This window comes from Alosa pseudoharengus, unplaced genomic scaffold (genome assembly GCF_046254945.1).
Source record: "Alosa pseudoharengus isolate Yale_2024_CS ecotype anadromous, Long Island Sound unplaced genomic scaffold, YU_APseudo_1.1 YU_APseudo_1.1_scf_6, whole genome shotgun sequence".
Classification (NCBI taxonomy): domain Eukaryota; kingdom Metazoa; phylum Chordata; class Actinopteri; order Clupeiformes; family Clupeidae; genus Alosa; species Alosa pseudoharengus.
Window position 1 is genome coordinate 5,024,987 of NW_027468848.1, and position 17,885 is coordinate 5,042,871.

General features: G+C 45.6%; 2 protein-coding genes across 2 annotated transcripts in view; one reads left to right on the forward strand and one right to left on the reverse strand.

The window, feature by feature from the left end:
- Positions 1–1,220: 1,220 nt before the first annotated feature.
- LOC143106571 (ras-related protein Rab-14-like) lies at positions 1,221–8,309 on the forward strand. The gene is made up of 8 exons (XM_076270899.1): positions 1,221–1,330; positions 4,908–4,967; positions 5,176–5,229; positions 5,349–5,526; positions 6,377–6,443; positions 6,752–6,839; positions 7,521–7,551; positions 7,712–8,309. Exons 2-8 carry the CDS (start codon positions 4,916–4,918, stop codon positions 7,887–7,889), a joined length of 648 nt encoding a protein of 215 aa, XP_076127014.1. The 5' UTR covers positions 1,221–1,330; positions 4,908–4,915; the 3' UTR covers positions 7,890–8,309.
- Positions 8,310–9,852: 1,543 nt separating this feature from the next.
- The window catches only part of cntrl (centriolin), a 54,966-nt gene continuing 46,933 nt past the window's right edge, over positions 9,853–17,885 (reverse strand). Inside the window, exons 28-32 of the mRNA XM_076270898.1 lie at positions 16,410–16,496; positions 14,289–14,522; positions 14,045–14,107; positions 12,706–12,882; positions 9,853–11,635 (exon numbers count right to left, since the gene is read on the reverse strand). Coding sequence (XP_076127013.1) covers positions 11,504–11,635; positions 12,706–12,882; positions 14,045–14,107; positions 14,289–14,522; positions 16,410–16,496 — 693 coding nt within the window. The 3' untranslated portion in view covers positions 9,853–11,503. The remainder of the gene's footprint in view (positions 11,636–12,705; positions 12,883–14,044; positions 14,108–14,288; positions 14,523–16,409; positions 16,497–17,885) is intronic.

Here is a 17,885-nt window from a genome sequence, read left to right on the forward strand (position 1 = left end):
ACTTTCTAGCATGGTACTCTCATCTCATATTTGATATTTGATACTTCCTGTCCTCTGTGCCTCCTCCTGGTCCACATTTTCCTCACATAGTCTGGAGGCTTGTGACTGCTCCTCATCTTAAATGTAATGTAATTATGAAACATTGCCATTAGTAGGCTAAAATATGAGTCTGATTAATTAATCAATTCGTCTACACAGTGTCGTCATCTTTATCACAGTGCAAAGTCTCTGTCTCACCTCCTGGTTGGCTTTTTCGCAGCCAACCCTGCAGTGATTGCTGCCTCCCTGAATTGTCTCTCCCTCTCCTGAATCTGACTCTTTTCAGTGGGCATCTTGGCTTCAAACAATACCCAAAATATTAGGGATAGGATTTAGGCATTTAACCATTTTAAATAAAATAATTAATGTGATGCATTACTTCCATCATTCATTCTTCTTGCTAAACCGAAATTTGAGAAACTAACTATCAGCAGACATAGACGTAGCTTACATTAGTTTGCCTAATGCCTACCAAAAAAAATAGTAGCCTATAGGCTATGTGATAACGGGCTGCTTCTCTGCAAGCTATATGTCTGATTATTTAGGCTAACTCAGCCTGGATTTCTGAAGATTGTAATTCATTTCATAAAACTTGATGACGATGATCGTTCGTTTGTTATACATCACAAACTCACCTTTTCCGACAACGTTGAGTCGTCTCATACGACAACCCCGACAATCTCCTTCTAGGGCCGCTTATGCAGGCTCAGGTCAGGTGCTGGTCGCGTGCAGCGCTGAAGCCACAAACAGAGTTTGCCCTTCCCCTACTGACTTTCACTTTCGGTGCCCGAATGGAAGTGAATGAGGCTTTGCGATTTTTTTTTATCTAGGCCTATGTGAAATTCTGCATCCATTGTACGATTTATTTATTTATTTTCCAGATTGGAAGGGCCACACGAGTCAAGAAGGGTATATGGGCAGTTGCCCGGGCAACCTGAGCAACCCCCCTGTGCACGTCCCTGGTTGCGTCTCTGGCAAAAGTCGAAAACCCTATGTTGTTGTGCTAAAATTGTTGTTTAAACACTCGTTGTATTCGGATTGTGAAATTCTGAGCCGTGATTGCCCGCTCTGAATAACCTAACCAACGCTGTTGGGACGGGTTCATGGTGATGCCATTGCTCGTGTACGCGCCTGCCTGCGCTGGCCAGGCTGATGCTGTGAACGGAAGGTAGTGCGGACACGCGCAGAAGTGACGCGCATGTCAACGGCAGCATCTAGCATAGGTGTTTTCTATCTGCCCAGCTGATTATCCGAGCCGGCTTCATTATTTCCCCACCTACCTAGCAATAGGGTAAGTCTGACAAATTGTCATATTGTACATTAAGAGAATACCTCCTATGAAGTTCTACTGCAAATACGGGAGCTTTATTGATCCTTAGGCTTGAGCGTTTTCCCCATTTAACGTTAGTTAGCTGGATAGCTAGCTAGTGGGCTAACATTAGCTAAATGAGCTGGCATTGCTAGCTATCAGCTAGATGGCACGATGACAAAGTCAATAAGTCGGGAACTAAGTTAGCAGTTTATTATTGATACACTATCCGTGTAAAGAAAGCACCCCCAACATTCAGGGAGGATATGCCAGATGGCATGGACACTGGCCTTCTCTGTTTGCTAACGTTAAGTTACCAGACATGACAAGATAACGTCAGCTAACGATCCGGTTAGCTTTCCTGATGGCCTAACCCTTTCGGCCTTATTAATGTAAAACGTTGTGGTGATCAATGCACGACGTTGCTGAGTAAATCCAAGCATGTAAACATTAACTCCTCGTTCATCAGCAAACTTAACTCGGCACACGCAGGACGTCATTACTTTTGCACTGCTAACTTCAGACTCGAGAAAGGTATCAAGCAAGGTAGGTAATATTAGCTGCCACTGCAGTGGACTGCACACTAGCTAATGTTATCAAGAGTAGCTAGAAAACAAAACGGGAAGTGACATCAGTTCGGGGTGATTTATCTTTTATTTCGCGGATTAAAGGCAAGATCCGACTATGTAACTGGATTACGATAGACAGACTGACATTGACTGGAAATATTGCTCAGCACACGGGCCTCTGAAGTTTATAACTAGCTTGATGGCTATCAAGCTAATGACTGTCAGGAACTGACCAGGAAATAGACAGACAGGCCAAGTGTTTACTGCTGCCGCTGTGCCTTAAGTAAAAATTACTAGGTCAGACACATGTAGATCTAGTCGTTCCGTTAGATGTTGTTGCGATAGCCTGATTTCTTTACGTCACCTGGCAGTTATTGCATGGCTAGCAAACAAGTCGTAGATCTACAGGCCTGAAACGCTACAATAACCAATAGAGCTCACTGAGAAGAGAAGCAGGCACATTGTCATTTATCTGAGGCGTTGCTTTGAATAAGGATTTACAGAAACACTTAAACACATGATGATCTTCCCGCTGCTCAAATACATGACTCTTCCCATAGACTGGTCATTCCCAGAACTATACTGTGAGGAAGTAGACTAGAGGAGAGGTAACTCACTCAGCTGGCATTTATGTCAAAAACATGCTTGATCGTGTCTGAAAACATGGTGGTGTACTCAGAAATGTTAAACACCATTCATTATGGCCACTCTAGGGCACATAGACCTTTTGTAGCAGGCCCATGGGATCCTGTCATGTGTCGATTCATATCATGTCTGGAGATCGCAGGGCTGATGGTCCAAAGTGTCCAGAGCATAGACCCACAGAAGTCAGGGAGATTACAAAGAAGCCGTTACCCAGTCACTCCTCCTGCAGTGCTGCCTGGGGTTCAGTCCCTCCTCTTTATGATTTCAGGGGTGTAATTGTGAGGTTATTTGAGGTTAATATTTACGGAGGAAGAATAGACAGTATAAGTAAATGTGTGTATGCAACACTTCACCTTGCACCAACATCACAAACACAAATCTGTACCTTACATGAGAACAAATCTGTACATTACATGAACACAAATCTGTACATTACATGAACACAAATCTGTACATCACAAACACAAATATGTGCATTACATGAAAACAAATCTGTACATTACATGAGAACAAATCTGTATATTTACATGAAAACTAATCTATACATTACATGAGAACAAATCTGTACATTACATGAAAACAAATCTGTACATTACATGAAAACAAATCTGTACATTACATGAGAACATACCTAATTGTTGGTTTGACATTAATAGCACGCTAAGCACACATTTAAATGTGCGCTCCGCTCGTTCATTAATTCAGCCGATGCGTTTAGCTAAAGTGTGTGGTGCTTGGAAACCCCCCTGGTTGGTTTCGCCACCTTCCTGTGCTGCCTCTAATGCCCCAGTTGCTGCCTCTAATGCCCCAGTTGCTACCTCTAATGCCCCAGTTGCTACCTCTAATGCCCCTGTTGTTCAGCTTGTTGTGCATGCAGTGGTGCTAGCGGCATCTGATATCCCATTGTTGACTCCAGCACACTTACGGCTTCTACACACGGTTCCGTCAACGCATGTCAGTGGGTGTTCCCGATGGTAGCTATGCAAATGACTTGAAGTATAACCGTAATTTGATTGGTTGGTGCCGTCCGTCGATTGGCTTGATTGGCCGGTGCCGTCTGTCGGTGCAGCAACAGCTGAACTTCTCAACGCGAGCGACGGGAGCAACGCGACGCAACGGACCCACAATTTAGTTGGGCAACGGATGACGTGAGCCCATGTAAAGCGAATGGGATGCGTCTCCAGCACTGCAACGCATGCAACTGTGTGTAGAAGCCGTTACTGTCACTGCTGCACCTCTTGGCTCTCCCTGTTCATATCCCAGCTCAGCTCCCCAAATCCCATCAGGTGCAGTGTGCAGTGTTTTGTTTTCATTCAACCTTCTTGCCATCGTCCTGCACCTGTTGTGTTTACGGTGCGCAGGGAGTTATTTCTGTTTATTTATATTTTTTTATTTCCCACACACTTTTGTCCAAAGCAACATACAAGACAATTGATTTGAGCTAAACAAATATTTCTATACATTTATAATACAGATCAGTGATATTATTATTATTATTATTATTATTATTATTATTATTAGGCCTATAGTATACGTGGTGTTAATGACATCCAATTCAATGTAATGACTTTATTATTATTAACAGCAAACCGTTCACTCTCAGTGAGTATTTGAATAAATGTGGTGATGTGAACATTTCTCAGTATGATTGAAACGACTAGCTTAAGTATGAGGACTCGTGGATTTACGGGAGACTCCTGGACTCAGCATGCCCAGGCCACATTAGCCACATTAGCACACAGCTCCTGCTCGTCACAGCCTTCACTTGTGGTTCCGCTCAGTCCTGACTGTGCTCGTGTGTGAAACTGAAACTATGGACTTTGCTGAAACGCCTCCATTTCCACTGCGGGTCATGTTGACTAAACCACCAGCATCTGCTGCTGTCATGCTGCTCTGCTCTGTAGCCTTGGTGTGTGCTGTGCACAGAGCATCACCATCAGGATCAACACACTAGAAGAATGTTTCTGTTTATTTCCTGTATATTTATACATTCCTATGGGCTGTAGTTCTTATTTCCTGTATATTTATATATTCCTATGGGCTGTAGTTCTTATTTCCTGTATATTTATATATTCCTATGGACTGTAGTTCTTATTTCCTGTATATTTATATATTCCTATGGGCTGTAGTTCTTATTTCTTGTATATTTATATATTTCTATGGGCTGTAGTTTTTATTTCCTGTATAAATATATTTCTACGTGCTGTAGTTTTTATTTTCTGTATATTTATATGGGCTGTAGTTTTTATTTTCTGTATATTTCTATGGGCTGTAAAGTTTGTATTGTTATTTGAATAATTGGTTGTCTGGAATGGAATTTTAAGGTACAGTTTCTTTTCTTTTAGAATCCAAAATGACGACCGCCCCGTACAACTACTCCTACATTTTTAAATATATCATCATCGGTAAGTGACCTCTCCTCAAATGCGTTGTCATGACTCATGATGCTGTCACCATGGTTATGGTCCTGCACACATATGATCTGCAAGTGTAAGCGGTTTGCTGCTGATTACCTTCTGTTGATTGGATTCAAAGCATTATGTGATGTTCTTACATTGTGTGTGTGTGTGTGTGTGTGTGTGTGTTTGTGTGTGGGTGTGTGCTTCTCCACAGGGGATATGGGCGTGGGCAAGTCCTGCTTACTCCATCAGTTCACAGAGAAGAAGTGTGAGTAGGACTTTCTCTCTCTCTCTCTCTCCCTCTCTCTCTCTTTCTCCCTCTCTCTCTCCCTCTATCTCTCAATGCTTATAAGTAGCTGTTCTGTTTGTTTGTTTGTTGCTGTGCAGTCATGGCGGACTGCCCTCACACCATCGGTGTGGAGTTCGGCACGCGCATCATGGAGGTGAGCGGGCAGAAGGTCAAACTCCAGATCTGGGACACGGCTGGACAGGAGCGCTTCAGAGCCGTCACCAGGAGCTACTACAGGGGAGCAGCAGGAGCGCTGATGGTCTATGACATCACCAGGTACACACACACACACACACACACACACACACAGAGAGAGAGAGAGAGAGAGCAGGACAGTAAGTTCAGAGTAGTCATCAGTAGCAGTATACTGATGGTCATCAGATTTGAGCAATTTCTGCTTCCCCCCCAGATTGCCTGCATGTCTATGGTTCTTATCATAGACAGTAAAAGAGAGGATCTTATCCAGAGAATACGGTTACTTTGCTCCTGTGCGACACTTTAACCCTCTGGTTGCATGCTCATTACATAAATTACGCCATAATAGCATTGTTTTCGGAAAAAAGTTTATTACTCAGCCGAAAAGTCAGTTACAAGGTTATGACGCCAGTCACACAATGTTGTATTTCTCCGGAAATAGAAAAGGTTCATGTAAAGGCTTAAAACGCTTCAGCTGTAACGTTATTTGATGTCAAAGTGGCGCCAAAATGAATGTGGTTCAATGGAATGGCTAGCATGAGTACTATAGTGTCAGATCTGCCCATTGTGTCTACGCTCTTCGAACGTTCGCCTGCCCCCTTGGCCCACACAGACCATTTGATTGGTCGCTGAGTTTTCATGTGGGCATAGAAGCTTCCCGAACGGGCATAGAAGCTTGTCCATGGAGCAAGTCCAGACCAAATTTCCCTCAAATTTTGTGGGCAGAGTTAAATTTGGCCTGGCCTCCAGGCTAAATAGCAACTACTACGAAGACAGATTAGGAGCTTTGATGGTATCTGATACACACACACACACATATATACGCACGTACGTACGCACGCACTGCCTCACTCACAGCCTCACTCACACACACACACAGAGATGCACAGTGGCACTGAAATGTTGTGTGAACGTTTTGTGTGGCCTGCAGGAGGAGCACATATAACCACCTGAGCAGCTGGCTGACTGATGCTCGAAACCTCACCAACCCAAACACAGTGAGTAACCATGGAAACATAGACACACAGCCAGCCACAGGCCTTTAGAGCATCAAATTGACAAAAAGGTCAATGCTGTGCTATCAGTGTTCATGAAACATGGTACTGCCACTAAACGCACATTAACTGTGGGGGATCAAATGTGCTAGCTTACTTGTCCTAAAGTTGACTGCAGCGGCCATTTTGTGGAGGAAACCTGGCTTTGTCCAGATGGAAAGTCATAGGCATTTCCCAACATTCTAAGTGTAGCGCATGGGTGTCCTGTGCTGTGTGTGTGTGTGTGTGTGACGGACTGTCCCTGTGTCCAGGTCATCATCCTGATTGGTAATAAAGCAGATCTGGAGGCGCAGAGGGACGTCACATATGAGGAGGCCAAGCAGTTTGCTGAGGAGAACGGTGAGTGGACAAGCCCCCTTAACACACCAATCCCCCTTAACACGCTCAGTCTGACCCGGACACACCAATCCCCCTTAACACGCTCAGTCTGACCCAGACACACCAATCCCCCTTAACACTCTCAGTCTGACCCGGACACACCAATCCCCCTTAACACGCTCAGTCTGACCCGGACACACCAATCCCCCTTAACACTCTCAGTCTGACCAGGACACACCAATCCCCCTTAACACTCTCAGTCTGACCCGGACACACCAATCTCCATTAACACGTTCCATCCAGCCTGGACACACCAATCCCCATTAACACGTTCTGTCTGGCCTGGACACACCAATGCCCATTAACACGTTCTGTCTGGCCTGGACACAGCAATCCCCATTAACACGTTCTGTCTGGCCTGGACACACCAATCCCCATTAACACGTTGTCTGGCCTGGACACACCAATCCCCATTAACACGTTCTGTCTGGCCTGGACACACCAATCCCCTTGTGGCCAAAGTGACCCCACCAGGCTCCTGGAGATCTTCTCATTGGTTGTTTGTTCCGGCTTCTGCCTCCTCTGATTCGCCCCCTTGTTCCCATGATCTCATTGGCTGTTGGTGTATGTGGGTTACTGTGTTTACTGTTGCTACGGTTGCTGTTGCTACGGTTGCTGATGACCTTATGTGTCTCATTGCAGGTTTACTCTTCCTAGAAGCCAGTGCTAAGACGTAAGTAAAGCCTGTGTGTGTGTGTCTGTGTGTGTGTGTGTGTGTGCGTGTGTGTGTGTGTGAGTGATTGCATTCCGTATTTAATATTATCATCTCCTGGCCTGAGTTGGTTATGAGACGCTAAAGACCCTCTCCTGTCCTGTCCTGTCCTGTCCGTCAGTGGGGAGAATGTGGAGGACGCGTTCCTGGAAGCTGCTAAGAAGATCTACCAGAACATCCAGGACGGCAGTCTGGACCTGAACGCGGCCGAGTCGGGCGTCCAGCACAAGCCCTCGGCACCACAGGGGGGGCGGCTGGGTAACGACACCCCCTCCCAGAAGGAGGGCTGCAGCTGCTAGGGACACACACACACACGCACTCGCCCTCACAAACAAGCATCCTTTCACCCCCTCCACACACGCACACACACGCACACGCAGAAACACACAACGCACAGAAACACACACACACACGCTCCACACACGTCCTATCTGTCTGAAGTTCTATGGGCGGCGGAAAGTCCTACAGACTTCTGAGGATATTGTTTTATTCTTTTCTGGACCTCCAACCCCCAATCTCTTTCTTTCTCTTACACACACACTGTCAGCAGGCTTCTCTCTCTCTCTCTCTCTCTCTCTCTCTCTGTGTGTGTGTGTGTGTGTGTGTGTGTGTCTGTCTGTCTGTGTCTGTGTATGAGGGGGGTGTGCATCAGATGAACCTGGAGTCCTCAGTGTTGTTGGGGCATGAGTGGCTTGTCTTTCCTTTTTATTTGAGTTTTTTTGTTTGTTTCCTCTTTTGTAAGACCTTTTGCTTAACTTATTCTGGCGGTGAGGATGGGGGGGGGGGAGGGTTGGGAGAGCAGACAGACAGACAGACAGACAGACAGGCAGGCATCGCTGAAGAGCCGTTTGTGTTTTAAAGTGTATTTTAACCCTCTGGCGCAGGCCTGCAGGAGCACAGGCAAAATAAAAGTCTTTGTGATGGAGAAGTAGAAGTGTACTCCTGTAACAGATCCAGTAATATATGAATGAAGACACCTCCCCCTGAGGAGGCCCACTGAGTGTTTGCACTTTGCTGTAGCAGCACGATGCGGTGTGGTGTGATGCGGCAGGACGAGCCCCAAATCGGTCGTCGGCACCGCGTGAGACGCCCCCCCCCCCCCCCGCACTGGTATTAATCATGAATGTTAGTCCTAAACTCTAAACCTCTTGCTTCCTGCTGTCTGGGCATGCTCTGGTCACTCCGTGTGTGTGTGTGTGTGTGTGTGTGTGTGTTACTGTAGCATACGGAGTGTGGGTGGGTGAGCGCTCCTGTAGCATCAGTGGTGTATATGACTCATGAGGTGTGTGAGACGAGACGTGTGTGTGTGTGTGTGTGTGTGTGTGGCGTGAGAGACGAGACGTGTGTGTGTGTGCCTGAGGTGTGTGAGCGGTCTTGCTGTAGGAAGATGGCTGCGTGTGTCCAATGAGGATGGGAATCAGAAAGGATCAGAAGGTGTTGAGCAGACACTGTGTGTGTGTGTGTGTCTTGCAGAGATCTCAGGCCCACGTCATGTCCCACCTGCATGAGGCCTACCCCAGCTCGCCATATCACCCTCGTTTGTTTTATTTGTCCCCTTCTGATGACGTCATTTCTGTTGCCTTATTACGAAGACCATTGAATCCAGAATTCTGTATTTATAAATAGAGCGTCATCCTAAAACCAGGCAAGGATGATCGCCAGAGACCGTACTGGACAGAGGCAGAATTTACCGATGACCCCCTAGCTGCCCTCTAGAGACCAAAAGTGGTGAATTGATGATGATGATGATGATGATGATGATATGTATAGAAGGGCCCTGACCAAATCAACACTACAGTCACAAACGGTTCAGACGCGTTGACCTCTAACTGAGGCAGAGGCCAGACAGGCAGGAGATGACCACATATGCATCGCCATTCTGAATATTTCTATTCAATTTGTATCATGTTGTAATAATAGATGTATTTTAAGTCATATTGAAGATTGAAATATGTGATTCTCCAAGGAAGGATGGAATCCTTTTTTTGTTTTTTATTTTAATCCTGTTGATTTTGTTATTTTTTTTTCCATGTATTTGTGGTCACGTATGTGATTCACAACATCAAAGCAAATATATGAACCTTCTGATGAGAGATCTGTTAGCTTTGGAATGTCTTCTGTAATTGGCTTTGGTTTGTATTAATCTTGTTAATAAAGAACGTGCTGTACAAGCTGCCTCGTGCTGCTGCATTTCATGTTGACCGTTTCAGATTCACAGAAAAACGTTCAGCACTCGGGGAAGGAAAACACTTCACAGCTGAGTGTGTAAAATGTTAAATGTATTGCACACAAACAAATATTTAACAAACGTAAGAGCACCATTGTCACTTCATCTGTAGTTCTGGTTCTGAGTGATCTGCGTTCTGCCAGGCCCCATACGGGCTGATCTGACCTCACCAGTGCACAGCAGAGAGATGATCTGATCTGATCTGACCTCACTCTCTGATCACTCTGAACATGATTCAGCAATATCAATCTTTCAGTTGCTATCATTATATTGAACAAACTACAGTTTTCACAGTTCTGGTTATAGTGTTATGGTTAGTCGTGTGGACGGGCCATTAGTTTAAATACTAGCAGGAGATTATACTTCTGTCTACACAGTATCCCTCATAATCAGCTATCAAGCCCAGTACACATTACAATCCATGCAGGCACCACACACACAAACACACAGAGAACCAGGCCTCCATTGATGTAAGATCTCAAAAAGGATAAATACAAATTAAATGCACAAGTGCTCGCATGCTCTCACATGCACAACTTCTGGACATTCAACACATTTCAACTTGTATGAATTGCACATTCAAGACATTCAATTGATGTTGCTGACAAATTTAAAAAAATAATTCCAAAAATAGTACTTTAAATATTCTAAAATAAAAGCTACATTTTAAAGGCAAACATGGTCTTCATTCCCACAGCATGGAAGCTGGTCCAGTCTGAATCTCATAAGGTGTGTAAACCCATGTGTTCCCTTTAGCTGGGAGTGCATAAGGTGTGTAGACCCATGTGTTTCCATCAGCTGGGAGTGCATAAGGTGTGTAAACCCATGTGTTCCCATCAGCTGGGAGTGCATAAGGTGTAGACTCATGTGTTCCCATCAGCTAGGAGTGCATACGGTTTAAACCCATGTGTTCCCATCAGCTGGGAGTGCATACGGTTTAAACCCATGTGTTCCCATCAGCTGGGAGTGCATAAGGTGTAGACTCATGTGTTCCCATCAGCTGGGAGTGCATAAGGTGTAGACCCATGTGTTCCCATCAGCTGGGAGTGCATACGGTTTAAACCCATGTGTTCCCATCAGCTGGGAGTGCATAAGGTGTAGACCCATGTGTTCCCATCAGCTGGGAGTGCATAAGGTGAAGACCCCATGTGTTCCCATCAGCTGGGAGTGCATAAGGTGAAGACCCATGTGTTCCCATCAGCTGGGAGTGCATAAGGTGTAGACCCATGTGTTCCCATCAGCTGGGAGTGCATAAGGTGAAGACCCCATGTGTTCCCATCAGCTGGGAGTGCATAAGGTGTGTAAAAACCCATGTGTTCCCATCAGCTGGGAGTGCAAACTGATTTCAGTCACATGATCTGCTGTAAGCTGAGGAAGCCCTTTTTGTTGCATGATTTCTCAGTGGCTGTGTGTATGATGGTGGGTGTGTGTCTATGAATGTGGGGAGAGAGTGAGCTCAGGTGTGTGTGTGTGTGTGTGTGTGTGTGTGTGTGTATAACGCAGCAGTGGTTCCGATGGTGTGGGGTGGGCCACAAAAGGGAATCACTTGTACAATGTGTAATGTATGTTTGTGTGTCCATGTGTGTGAAAGACAGACCTTAGACAGTGTGTGTGTGTGTGCGCATGTGTGTGTGCGTGTGTGTGTGCGTGCGTGCGTGCTTGCGTGTGTGCGTGTGTGTGCGGTCTTCATCTGCAGGTTGCTTTGCTGGTGTGTTGGAGCTCAGAGGTCCGGTCCCTCTCTGGTAGCAGTGGGTCCAGTCTGACGGGCCGGCCGGACGGGTCAGCGCTCTCTGAACACCAGCTGCTGGAGAGCCTAACCTGTGAATGTAAAACAACACACACCTCTGTAACACACACACACAAACCAGCTGCTGGAGAGCCTAACCTGTCAATGCAAAACAACACACACCTCTGTAACACACACACACACACACACACTAGCTGCTGGAGAGCCTAACCTGTCAATGCAAAACAACACACACCTTTGTAACACACACACACACACACCAGCTGCTGGAGAGCCTAACCTGTCAATGCAAAACAACACACACCTCTGTAACACACACACACACACTAGCTGCTGGAGAGCCTAACCTGTCAATGCAAAACAACACACACCTCTGTAACACACACACACACACACCAGCTGCTGGAGAGCCTAACCTGTCAATGCAAAACAACACACACCTCTGTAACACACACACACACACTTGCTGCTGGAGAGCCTAACCTGTCAATGCAAAACAACACACACCTCTGTAACACACACACACACACACTTGCTGCTGGAGAGCCTAACCTGTCAATGCAAAACAACACACACCTTTGTAACACACACACATACACACACGCATCAGGGCACACACACACACACGTACCAGGACACACACAAACACATACACACCAGGACACACACGCTCTGTACACACACAAACACATACTGTACACACCAGGACACACACGCTCTGTACACACACAAACACATACACACCAGGACACACACGCTCTGTACACACACACACACACACACACATACACACCAGGACACACACGCTCTGTACACACACAAACACATACACACCAGGACACACACGCTCTGTACACACACACACACACACACACACACACACACACTCTAACACACCAGCTACTGGAGAGCCTAACCTGTCAATGCAAAACAAGAAAAACACACACACACACACACACACACACACACACACACACACACACACACACACACACACACACACACACACGCACACACACACACACACACACACTCTAACACACCAGCTACTGGAGAGCCTAACCTGTCAATACAAAACAAGAAACACACACACACACACACACACACACACACACACACACACACACACACACACACACACCTCATGTTGCCTGTGTGGTTTGAGTGCGGCTGTGGTGTCCTCCAGAGAGCCCTCTGAGTCCAGGAGCTGGTCCAGCCAGTCCACCCGTCTACGCAGGCCGTCCAGACTGCCCTCCGCCTGCTGCCTGCGCACACACAGCGCCTCCTGCTGGTCAAACATGCGCCGGCGCAGCTGAGCCTGCACAGCAGCACATAGGGACGAGTAGGGCAGGGAGCGTTACAACATCGTTATAATGCACACTATGACATGTTCATCATTATAATACACACTATGACATGTTCATCACTATAATACACACTATGACATGTTCATCATTATAAAACACACTATGACATGTTCATCACTATAATACACACTATGACATGTTCATCATTATAAAACACACTATGACATGTTCATCATTATAATACACACTATGACATGTTCATCATTATAATACACATGGAACAGGAATATAAAATACGCACTATGACATAATTACATTCATAATCATATCACAATTTATCCCAAACTTAGGCCGAAATGCTATCTTAATGAAAGTAGGACTGCAACTAATTATTTTTTATAGTCAATTAATCTGTCGATTGTTGTTTTGTCAATAACACGTTAGAAAATGGCTAAAAAAGTGTTGATCAGTGTTTCTCAAAGCTCACGATTTTGTCCTCAAATAAGTGTTTCTAAAGCCTTAAAGGAACCGTATGTAAGAAATGTATTTCAATTAATCATAAAATGGCCCTGATATGTCACTAGACATTAAGAAATCATGTTCATTTCAAATACTTATATCACTGACAACAGTTAGTCCGGCCAGGATATTGTCATTTAAAAAGCGAAGTTGCAGCCCTCAACTGATGTTTTATCATGTCATGTTGTGTTTTGGCCTGATGCGCCACCCTCCATCTATCTACTAATCACAAAGTCAGTAGTGTTTCGGCATCCGGGTTGCCGGTTCTGCCAGTCAGGGGGGAGGGGGAGGGGATACACCGCTCTACAGAAATTTGAAAGTGATTGCAGTACCAGTTTTGGCCACAATCTTACATACGGTTCCTTTAATATAATAAGTATCACACTATTTTCAACCATTTCTCACAAGTGCATGGCCATTTCCAAGTGTCCATTTAGTATTGTCATTGTCATTTAGTAAAGCTGGAAATATTCAAGTTCAAAAATCCACAATCAGAGAGCCTAAATGAGATGCGTAGACAGAGTGGGAGTGTGTGATTGGATGTTGGGGTCACCATGGGAGTGTGTGATTGGGTGTTGGGGTCACCATGGGAGTGTGTGATTGGGTGTTGGGGTCACCATGGGAGTGTGTGATTGGGTGTTGGGGCTCGCTCACCTTCAGCTCATCCTCATGCTGCTCAAGCTTTTCTCTCAGAAGCTCTCCGCGCCACTGCTCACCCTGAAGGGTAAACAACAGTAAACAAACAAACAAACAGACTTAAAGACACATTATACATTATACACACCACTCACAAATAGTGATGCTTCCTCATTGTCATGACATAAAGTCTCACACACACACACACACACACACACACACACACACACACACACACACACACACACACACACACCCCTACCTGTGCGGTGAGTGCTGCAGTCCTGGAGGGGGTGAAGAGAGCCTTGAGCTGCTCGTGCGCTGTGCTGGGGGGGGAGGGGCTGAGGGAGGGGGAGGGGCTCTGGCGGTCTCTGCTGCTGGGTTCTGCAGGGAACTCTGGTTCTGGTTCCTGCATCGGCGTGCCGGCTCTGGGCTCTGCACCAGCGTCAACAGAGCTGCTCTCACACACATGCGTCTTCTCCTCTTGGGCAAAAAGCTGCGCGCACACACACACACACACACAGACAAATGTGGCTTTCTGCATCACTTTTGAATGAATTATTTTGAATTATTTGAATGAATTAATACAGTTTTTCTCACATGGTGCGCACAACCCTACATCAGGCGCGTAACCAAGCATTCAAAACATTCGGGGTTTAGCCTAAAACTTAGCGGGGTCTAAGGGTGTCACCCCAGGAAAATGTCGTAAAACTAAGTAAGTGCGCAACTACAGCGCACTTTTAGTCAGAGACTAGGGCCTATCCTGTTCCTAAAACACCCATGCATGATCTGTGACCTCACCTATTGTCCAAGGGAAATGGACATGGCCATGGTTACCCACAATAACACTTTGCTATGTTTTCATAAACAGAAATAACACTTTGCTATGTTTTCATAAACAGAAATAACACTTTGCTATGTTTTTATAAACAGAAATAACATTTGGCATCATAGACAAATCTGCCCGGATTTCCATGTTAATGCTGTAGCCGCGGTGGCAGTGGTTCTTCTCAAACTGGGCCATCACACACACTGGTGTGCTTGAGTGGGTAAGAGCCAGGTGTGTTTGGTGTTAGTATTATTTATGATGATTTACACAGCAGTCACATTTTGTAAAGGTCTGTCAGGTGTGCTTTCTTACAAAAAGCATAGAATCACTGTGCTCAACAAGCTGGCTACGATTACACATTCTCCTTCACCAATCTGTGAGCCTAGCCAGTCACGTCAGCGGCACGCTGAGGCCCTTCTCATCTGCTGATACAGCAACAGGAGAGTCCTCCACTGCTGTCTTGCTCCTCATTGCCTTGATCAACAGGAGAGTCCGACCTTATAAGTATATATACTCTTTTGATCCCGTGAGGGAAATTTGGTCTCTGCATTTATCCCAATCCGTGAATTAGTGAAGCACAGCACACAGTGAACACACAGTGAGGTGAAGCACACACTAATCCCGGAGCAGTGACCTGCCTGCATCAACAGCGGCGCTCGGGGAGCAGTGAGGGGTTAGCTCAAGGGCACTTCAGCCGTGCCTACTGGTCGGGGTTCGAAACCGGCAACCCTCCAGTTACAAGTCCAAAGCGCTAACCTGTAGGCCACGGCTGCTCCACTGCTATGCTGTTCCTCATTGCCTTGATCAACAGGAGAGTCCTCCACTGCTATGCTGTTCCTCATTGCCTTGATCAATAGCGGAGTAGGAGTCGGGGGAGTTGGGAGAATTCCCGGTGGGCAGGTTTGGGGCCGGGCTGATTACTCGGAGCTAAAAAGCGATATTGCCATACTGTACGTCTTTCTTCAGTGTTTAGCAAGCTGCCACCAGAAACCGACAATCGTATAAGACCTGTGCACGCTCTGTTTCCAGTGTGCATGAAAATTGTGCGCGTGTTGTAGATTTGTTTTAAAATTGTGCGCGTGTTGTAGATTTGTTTTTATCTGATTTTTATCTGATTTATATTCTATCTGATTCCCATAGATATATGAACTGCTTTTGTGACCTAATCACTTCAATGTTATTGACGTTCTATAGAGAGGGTTTAGAGAGAGATCAGAAACTAAACTACATTTAGGGCCCATTTACACATATCTAGATATTTGTATAAACGCATACTTTTGTATGCGTTTGGCTCTTTCGTTTACAAGTAAACGGAGATTTATCTCCCTCAAACGCATACATTTACAAACGCACTTCAAAGTGAAGATTTCTTAAAACGATGACGCGTTCCATTGTGTCGTGTGTCAATTCGATTTCATATGTGCCTTCTCTCGGACACACTGACTGACTGTGTGTGTGTGTGTGTGTGTGTGTGTGTGTGTGTGGTACCTTCTCTCGGACACACTGACTGACTGTGTGTGTGTGTGTGTGTGTGTGTGTGTGTGTGTGTGGTACCTTCTCTCGGACACACTGAAGGTCTTGACTCAAAGTGTGCACCTCCGTCTGCAGTTTGTGTGCCCTCCGTTCACTTTGCTTTGCTGCCTGCACACACACACACACACACACACACAGACGCACGCACGCACACACGCACGCACGCACGCACACAGAAGATGACATTATGGCACATGAAAAACGGTAGATAATAGAAATGTATTCATTATTCATTCCAAAGGGCCACAGCGCTTGTGTGTGTGTGTGTGTGTATGTGTGTGTGTGTGTGTGTGTGTGCGTGTGTGTGTGTATGTGTGTGTATGTGTGTGTGTGTGTGTATGGTGTGTGTGTGTGTATGGTGTGTGTATGTGTGTGTGTGTGTGTGTGTGTGTTTGTCAGAGTTTCCGCTAGAAAAAAATGGTGCCGGTCAAAGTGACCGGCAGAGGTTTCGTTTTCCGGACATTTTGATGATATGCCGGTCAAATATCCTATTATCCCTTCTTAATTAGTAAAATTGAGGAAAACTGGAGACAGGCTATGTAGCTTAAAGAATGGTATAATCAGGCTGTATAGAAGAGTCCAATTCGTTCGTTGTTTTAAAAAGGCTAGGCTGTTTGTTGCTGCTACCCACGTTATCTCCAGTGGTGACTGTTTAACTTACACAGATGCGCACACACAAGAATGAGCGCTCACACCACTACCCCCTAATGCTATGCCTCTTTATTTGATAACAATACATTAAGAAATGTTTCCTATTCTGGGAAATGTTTAGGTTCTTTTTCTTTCGGCCGCGGTTCAATGATACCGTTTAATTGTGCCAGAAATTATCCGCGGACCAGTAATCGCCTCGTCGAGGAGGCCCTAACCCTGCAGATGATCATAGACAGAGAACGCATAGGCCTACTGTATGCTTTGGGTAAAGAACACTTTATGTCGAGTGTAGCCTACAAGGAGAACGACAGTGTCTTGGAGCGGCCGCACCCCCCGCAACTCCACTTCCAATGTCACTGATTCCGACAGATACGCCCGACACTTCTGCTTTTTATCTGGTGGTGGTGGAGTTGACTGGACATCTGAGGCTTCAGACGTTACCAATTTATCATCATCCATCGCGTCTGGCCTCTGAAAAAACTTTTAAGGCTAGTCTGCCTGGGACTGGCCATGTTTGAACCGCCTTGTTCGTTGTTGGACGTTTTAAGCGTGCGCTTCCTATTTGAAATGCAGCATAGGCTATGCGTGTTGTTTAATAGCTTACTTTTCAAACGGTAGAGCCTGTTCATTTAAAAACACAGCCAGAGGACGTATAATATAGGTTTACGTAATAAGGCTTAGGCCTATTCTCAAATTCAGATTGCGTTAGGGGACGGGATTATTAGCCAATTTCAATCGGACAATTTGACCGGAGAGATTTAATTTTGTCGGACATTTAATTTTTTTTCCGGCCAATGTCCGGTAATTACAGGACAACGGAAACCCTGGTGTGTGTGTGTATGGTGT

Excerpts from the sequence above, each read along its gene's own strand:
- LOC143106571 (XM_076270899.1), top strand. The coding sequence starts at position 4,916 with ATGACGACCGCCCCGTACAACTACTCCTACATTTTTAAATATATCATC. Across the intron at positions 4,968-5,175 it reads TTTTAAATATATCATCATCG|GGGATATGGGCGTGGGCAAG; the intron begins GTAAGTGACCTC and ends GCTTCTCCACAG. Across the intron at positions 6,840-7,520 it reads GCAGTTTGCTGAGGAGAACG|GTTTACTCTTCCTAGAAGCC; the intron begins GTGAGTGGACAA and ends GTCTCATTGCAG.